A 7,500-nucleotide genomic window follows, 5' to 3' on the forward strand; every position below is an offset into this window, starting at 1 on the left:
ACATGTACCACCCCTAGAATTTCCAGTAAACCAGCACCAGCCTGAAGATCATGTTCTCATCAAAGGGTGGAAAGAAGAAAAACTCAAGCCAGCCTGGGAAGGACCCTACCTTGTGCTGCTAACCAACAAGACTGCTGTTCATACAGCAAAAAAAAAAAAAAAAAAGGATGGACTCATTACACCCGAGTCAAGAAAGCGCCACCCCCTCCAGAATCATGGGCCATAGTCCCAGGGGAAAACCCTATCAAACTAAAGCTAAGAAAAATTTAACTCTTTTCATCTATTCTATTACTCTTTCTTCTTTCCTCATTCTATTGCTGACCATCTAGTTATTAACATAACCAAGTCAATTTCTCCTCAAACTATTGCATTTAATGCTTGCCTTGCTATACCCTGTGAGGACTTGCCAAGTCAAAGACAGCTTTCTGCTTCAGAAAAGTACTTCTGTCCCTCCTGACTCTCCTCAGACTGGGCATTAGTAAAGTAGGACCATTTAATCTGGGGAGATTTCAATAAAGACCCCAGTGCCAACCAGAAGTTTGCCCCCTGATGTAGAGCTTTCATGCCATAGTTGGTCCAATGTTCTGTGGACCACTAAAGATCAAGGATGGACTGCCCCAACCAGTTTTTGTAATTTCCTAAAATCATACATTCATTTTACTAGAGGATCATGGAAGTTAAAGACTTAAAACAAACTTTAGCAATTAAGACAGGATACCAAGATGCAAATGCTTGGTTAAAATGGATCAAATATTCCATCTGCACGTTAAACAAAAGCAATTGTTATGCTTGTGCACATGGCAGGCCAGAGGCCCAGATTGTCCCCTTTCCACTAAGGTTGTCCTCCAGTTGACCAGGTGTAGGCTGCATGGCTCTTTTCCAGGATTCTACAGCCTGGAGTAATAAGTCATGCCAAGCTCTCTCTGCTATATCCCAAAGTCTGGCACCCTGCGGGTCAGCCCCCAAAGGCCATCCAGCCTCCGTTTCCCAACACTAAGCCACTCCGTGTCTCTCACGACAGGGAGGAAACTTAGCGTTCCTTGGAGACCTGAAAGGATGCAGTTAGCTTAAGAATTTTCAAGAGCTTATCAATCAGTCGGCCCTTGTTTATCCCCGAGCGGATGTGTGGTGGTATTGTGGTGGACCTTTCCTGGGCACACTCTGCTGAATAACTGGAGTGGCACTTGTACTTTAGTCCAATTGGCCATCCCTTTCACCCTGGCATTTCATCAACCAGAGGGAGAAAAATTAGACATCGTAAAGCGAGAGAAGCCCCTTATAGGTCTTTCGACTCTCATGTCTGTTTAGACACAATTGGAGTCCCATGAGGAATACCATATCAATTTAAAGCTTGAAATCAAATAGCTGCAGGATTTGAGTCAATATTTTGGTGGGTGACAGTTAACAAAAATGTAGATTAGATAAACTACATCTATTACAACCAACAGCAATGAGCTTTTCATGAGTTAAAAGAAAAACTCATGTTGGCCCCAGACCTGAGGCTACATGACCTGACAAAACTCTTTACACTCTATGTGTCAGAAAGAGAAAAAATGGCAGTTGGAGTTTTAACCCAGACTGTGGGGCTCTGGCCAAGGCCAGTGGCCTATCTCTCAAAACAACTAGACGGGGTTTCCAAAGCCTGGCCCCCAGGTCTAAGGGCCCTAGCAGCAACAAAGGCCTTCTTATCCTGTTAGCACAAGAAGCAGATAAACTAACCCTTAGGCAAAACCTGAATATAAATGCCCCCCATGCTGTGGTAACTTTAATGACTACCAAAGGACATCATTAGTTAACAAATGCTAGATTAACCAAGTACCAAAGCTTGCTATGTGAAAATCCCCACATAACCATTGAAGTTTGCAACACCCTAAACCCCACCATCTTGCTCCCAATATCAGAGAGCCCAGTTGAACATAACTGTGTAGACGTGTTGGACTCAGTTTATTCTAACAGGCCCAACCTCCGAGACCATCCTTAAACATCAGTAGACTGTGAGCAGTATGTGGATGGGAGCAGCTTAGCCAACCCCTGCAAAGTGACTCTGAAGAAGACGACAAGCCCTGCTCTAGTCACACCCGGAAGCTGACTGGTCCATGCACGGCCGAAGCATGAGAAAACTCATCGCGGGACTCATTTTCCTTAAAATTTGCATTTTTACAATAAGGACTTCAACTGACCTTCCTCAGACTGAGGACTATTCCCAGTGTATACATCAAGTCACTGAGGTAGGACAAAAGGTTGCTACGGTCCTATTATTTTATGGTTATTATAAGCGTACTGGAACTCTAAAAAGAACTTGTTGTATAATGTAATTCTATACAAGGTATGTAGCCCAGGAAATGACCAACCTAATGTGTGTTATGACCCATCTGAGCCTCCCATGACCACAGTTTTTAAAATTAGATTGAGGACTGAGGACTGGTGAGGGCTCACAAATGATAAGAGTAAAGTGCTAGCCAAAACAGAAGAAAAAGGGGTGCCCAAACGAGTCACCTTAAAATTTGATGCCTGTGCTGTCATTAATAGTAATAAGTTAGGAATAAGGTGTGGTTCTCTTAATTAGAAAAGAGGCTATATAGCAGAAAATAAGTACATCTGTCATAAATTAAGACTGTGTGGAAAGAAATGTAAATACTGGTCTTGTGTCATTTAGGCCACTTCGATTAAAAAAAAATGAAAAAGATCCAGTCCACCTTCAGAAAGGAAAAAATGGCCCTTCCTGTACTAAGGGACAATGTAACCCTTTAGAGCTAGTAATAACCAATCCCCTTGATCCTCGCTGGAAAAAAGAGGAGCGTGTGACCTTAGGAATCAACGGGGCTGGACTGGATCCTCGAGTAAATATCTTGGTTTGAGGAGAAGTTTACAAACGCTCTCCTAAGCCAGTGTTTCAAACTTTCTATGATGAACTAAATGTGCCAGTACCAGAAATTCCAGGAAAAACAAGAAATTTGTTTTTGCAATTAGCTGAGCATGTTCTCTCAATGTCACTTCATGTTATGTATGTGGAGGAACTGTAATAAGAGATCAATGACCATGGGAAGCCCGAGAATTAGTACCTACAGACCCAGTTCCTGATGAATTCCCGGCTCAGAAGAATCACCCTGATAATTTCTAGGTCCTAAAAGCCTCAATTATTGGACAATATTGCATAGCTAGAGAAGGAAAAGAATTTACTCACCCCATAGGACGACTTCTTTGTCTAGGACAGAAACTTATAATGGTATCACAAAAACAGTCATTTGGTGGAGTTCTAATCACACAGAGAGAAATCCATTTAGTAAATTCCCAAAGTTGCAAACCGTGTGGACCCACCCGGAGTCCCACCGGGACTAGACAGCCCCCACTGGATTATACTAGATACGTAGGCATAGAGCTTACACCAAATTACCTGACCAGTAGGCAGGTAGTTTTGTTATTGGCACTATTAAACCATCTTTTTCCTACTGCCCATAAAAACAGGCGAACTCCTGGGCTTCCCTGTCTATGCTTCCCGCGAAAAGAGAAGCATAGCTATAGGAAATTGAAAAAATGATAAATGGCCCCCTGAGAAAATCATACAATATCATAGGCCTGCTAGGCACAAGACGGCTTGTGAGGATACCAGACCCCCATTTACGTGATCAACTGAATCATACGGTTACAAGCTGTCTTAAAAATAATCACTAATAAAACTGGCAGAGCCTTGACTATTCTGGCCCAGCAAGAAACTCAGATGAGAAATGCTACCTATCAAAATAGATTAGCTCTTGACTACTTGCTAGCAGCTGAAGGAGAGGTCTGTAGGAAATTTAACCTTACTAATTGCTGCCTACACATAGATAATCAAGGGCAAGTAGTTGAAGACACAGTTAAGAGATATGACAAAACTGGCATGTGTCCCTGTGCAAGTGTGGCATGGATTTGATCCTGGGGCCATGTTTAGAAAATGGTTCCCAGCGCTAAGAGAATTTAAAACTCTAATAATAAAAGTTATAATAGTAATAGGAACCTGCTTACTGCTCCCTTGTTTGCTACCTATACTTCTTCAAATGATAAAAAGCTTCATCGCTACCTTAGTTCACCAAAAAGGTTCAGCACAAGTGTACTATATGAATCACTATCGATCTGTCTTGCAAGAAGACACAGGTAGTAAAAATGAAAGTGAGAACTCCCACTATTGAGTGAGAGTCTCAAAGGAGGGGAATAAGGGAGGAGACCACCCCTCATATTGCCTTATGCCCAATTTCTGCCTCCAAAGAAAGAAAAAGTAAAAACTAAGAGGCAGAAATGAAATCCACAAGCAGACAGCCCGGAGCCGCACCCTAGCGCTGGTAGTTAAAGATCGACCCCTGACCTAATCGGTTATGTTATCTATAGATTACAGACATTGTATAGAAAAGCACTGTGAAAATCCCTATTCTGTTTTGTTCCGATCTAATTACTGGTGCATGCAGCCCCCAGTCACGTACCCACTGTTTGCTCAATCGATCACGACCCTCTCACGTGCACCCCCTTAGAGTTGTGAGCCCTTAAAAAGGACAGGAATTGCTCACTCGGGGAGCTCAGCTCTTGAGACAGCAGTCTTGCCGATGCCCCCGGCTGAATAAACCCCTTCCTTCTTTAACTCAGTGTCTGAGGAGTTTTGTCTGTGGCTCGTCCTGCTACACCACCATGTCATACATGTCCCAAGATATGTGCAACCCATCCCCCACTGCAAAGTGGCAGGGCTATTACAAGCACTCTCACTGGGAGGAAATATCCCTTCAAATAGCAGAGCTCCCAGTTATTGCCCCAGGAGGGAAAGGTGCAAGTGACTTTAACTGATGGAATTTGAGATTCAAGATTTACCTTAAGCTATCCAACCTCATACCTGGTTTCAGGCTGATAAGTGGAGTTAAATGGAAGTCCTCCAAACTCTGGTCTTGCAATTAGTATGGATCAAAGGAGGTGATGACTAACAGAATCTCATTTTTAGAGTCAAGAAAAACTCTTAGCCAGTATGAGTACTTAACTCCTTTAGGAGGCCAATTGGCCTGAGCCCAGCCCTCAGGTACGTGTGGTTAAATCATCAACACATGAGAAATCATCTTATTTATATAGATCTCCAAATAAATTGCTGCCATAAACATTTATTTTAGGGAACCAGGGTGGGTCTAAACAGATCAGTCTCATTCAGCCGTACCCTCACTGTCAGGAATCTGTTCTGGACACCCGTCCCTCCTGCCCTTCTTGGTGAAAATGAAGTGAGGTTGCCCCACCCTGGTTCCCGCAGAGGCCCCTTTCTTTAGACCATCTAATCCTAGTCCCTACCCTTTCGTCTCAATTCCTAATTTATAAATACCAAAGGTTCCAAAATTCCTGATGAAATTTCTCCAAAATGGTGGAACCAAAACTGCGCACAACATTTCCATCCAGGTCTGGCCAAAAATGAGGAGATTTGGAGATTATTTTAAGCTATCTCAAAATTTCTGTTGCTTATCCATACACATCTACAAAATCAATTCAGCCTGTATTTATTGTGGTGCGGAAAGAGCAGAAGCAGGAGTGGAGATCCCAGCTGAGTAAGTATGCAGGTGAGATCCACTCTGACCTCCAGATCCCTTTCTGTTGGACACATATAACCAGTCCACGGACACCCCCATCATCCCTTTGTGTAATCTGGCTTCCCCTTAATTGCACCACCGGAGGCTTTACTCAGTCCCATCTGACTGTATGTTTGTGGGAAACAACCTCTCTACACCATGATCCCACCCTGACCAGAAGGGGCCTTGATGCAGTCTCTGCAGTCTCCCACATCCTCACCGCAGCAGCTTTGGCCTCTCAGGAGGTATATTCCATTGTTACTTCTGCCTAGGCAGAATGGGCAAAAGAGCCCGAGTGCGGATTGAACCATTCCAGGTCCTCCTGGACCTGTGAGGGAGTGGAAAGCATTTCCGACCCCCTGGGAAAGGTGCTCTCATCCTAACAGCTGCCAACACCCTATCTTCTCACCCGCTCCCCATAACTTGCCTGGTGAGTGGCACCTGCTTAGACCTTACTGAACCGTGAGAGCTGTGACCTTCCTGGGGCCATTTCCAGACCAGGGAAGCCAATCTGAGCACGCGGGTTGGTTGCCAGCCTGGGGAAGCCGCCCGCTGAGAGGGAATTCTAAACATAACTGCGAGCGGCACAGCCAGGTAGCAGAGCCCCCCGCCCCCGTTGGCGGGAGAAGAAAGCCTGGGGAAGGAGAACATCCCTTAGGCCACCCACCCCAGGACGAGGGGGCTCGGACGAGACACAGTCTGTCCCCCAAAGCGCGGGGGTCCCCCTGGCACCTCCAAGCCCATCCCATTGACGAAGTAACCGCCCGCTGGAGGCCGAAAAAGCGTTCCTCGAGATGATCTTTTTCAATCATCGAGGACAATTCTCTCGCTTATCTCTGCCTGGAGTTGTCCGAGTAAGCAGTAAGCAGGTACTTCCACTGTCCCATTACTTAGTCCGATGAAGGCGTGTGAACACACACACACACACTCGCACACACTCGCACGCACACGCACACAAGCGCGCGCGCACACACACACGCTCACACACACACTCGCACACACACGCCCAGCACGCGTCGCCCGGGGATGAGATCGGAGCGCGGCACAGGAGGGAGCCCGGGGCTCCCGGAGCCTCCTGGCTCCGCCAGACAGACGCGGGTGCCCAGCCGAAGGTGCGCCTGGCGCGGCTCCGGCCCGGACGACCCCGCGGACTCCGCTCACCTTAATGTTGCCGAAGACCGAGCGGGCACAGCGGCCGGCTCGGCTAGTAGAGGTGTCGCTGCCCTGGGACGCGCCGAGCTTGGGCAGGAGCCCCATGGCTGCGGGCGGCTGGCCGGGCGCGGAGTGGCGCGGGGGCGGCGGGCCCCGGGGCTGGGGACCTGGCGCGCGGGGTCGGGGCGCCTCGGGCTGGAGCGGCCGGGCGGGTGAGAGGCGACCGCGGCGGCAGTGGCCGGAGGAGATTCGCGGAGCGGAGACTGAGCCAGCGAGTGCGCGCCCAGAAGTTTTTATAAGTGGCCGCCGCCGATGATGAAACGCGCTCTCCCTCCTCCCTCTTTTCCTCGGGTGTCAAAGGCGCTACGAGCCCCCGCCCCGCCGCCGCCGCCGCCGCCGCCGCCCCCTCAGACAGGTGTGACGCCGCAGCGACCCGCGAGGCTTGACTGCCCCGAGAAGATCCCGCCTGCCGGGAGGCGGAGAGGGAGGGAAGGAGGTGGCGGGCCCGGGGAGGGGAGGTGAGGGCTGTGGGGGGGCAGGAGGCTGCAAGGGGGTGGAGGTTCCTGGGCACTGGCGAAGAGAGGGTGGGCGAAGCGAAGGTGGGTGAGTGGAGGGGATGGAGAAAGAGGTTGGCAGGGCTGGGGGGCAGGAAGGCTGGGATATGAGGGGGCCCGAGGCGGGCGCTGGAGGGGCCAACGTGAGCCGGGGGTGGAGGGGAGCCCCAGCACCCCTCCCGACGTTCTTGGGGAGATTTACGGAGCCAGTCTCTGCTTGTTTGCAC

The 7,500-nt window shown here is 48.5% G+C and overlaps 1 protein-coding gene across 1 annotated transcript in view; it reads right to left on the reverse strand.

Annotated features, from left to right (window-relative positions):
- The window catches only part of SLCO2A1 (solute carrier organic anion transporter family member 2A1), a 97,749-nt gene extending 90,572 nt beyond the window's left edge, over nt 1–7,177 (reverse strand). Inside the window, exon 1 of the mRNA XM_024928365.4 lies at nt 6,729–7,177. Coding sequence (XP_024784133.2) covers nt 6,729–6,824 — 96 coding nt within the window. The 5' untranslated portion in view covers nt 6,825–7,177. The remainder of the gene's footprint in view (nt 1–6,728) is intronic.
- Between the last annotated feature and the right edge of the window lie 323 nt (nt 7,178–7,500).

Source organism: Pan paniscus, chromosome 2 (genome assembly GCF_029289425.2).
Source record: "Pan paniscus chromosome 2, NHGRI_mPanPan1-v2.0_pri, whole genome shotgun sequence".
NCBI classification, from domain to species: domain Eukaryota; kingdom Metazoa; phylum Chordata; class Mammalia; order Primates; family Hominidae; genus Pan; species Pan paniscus.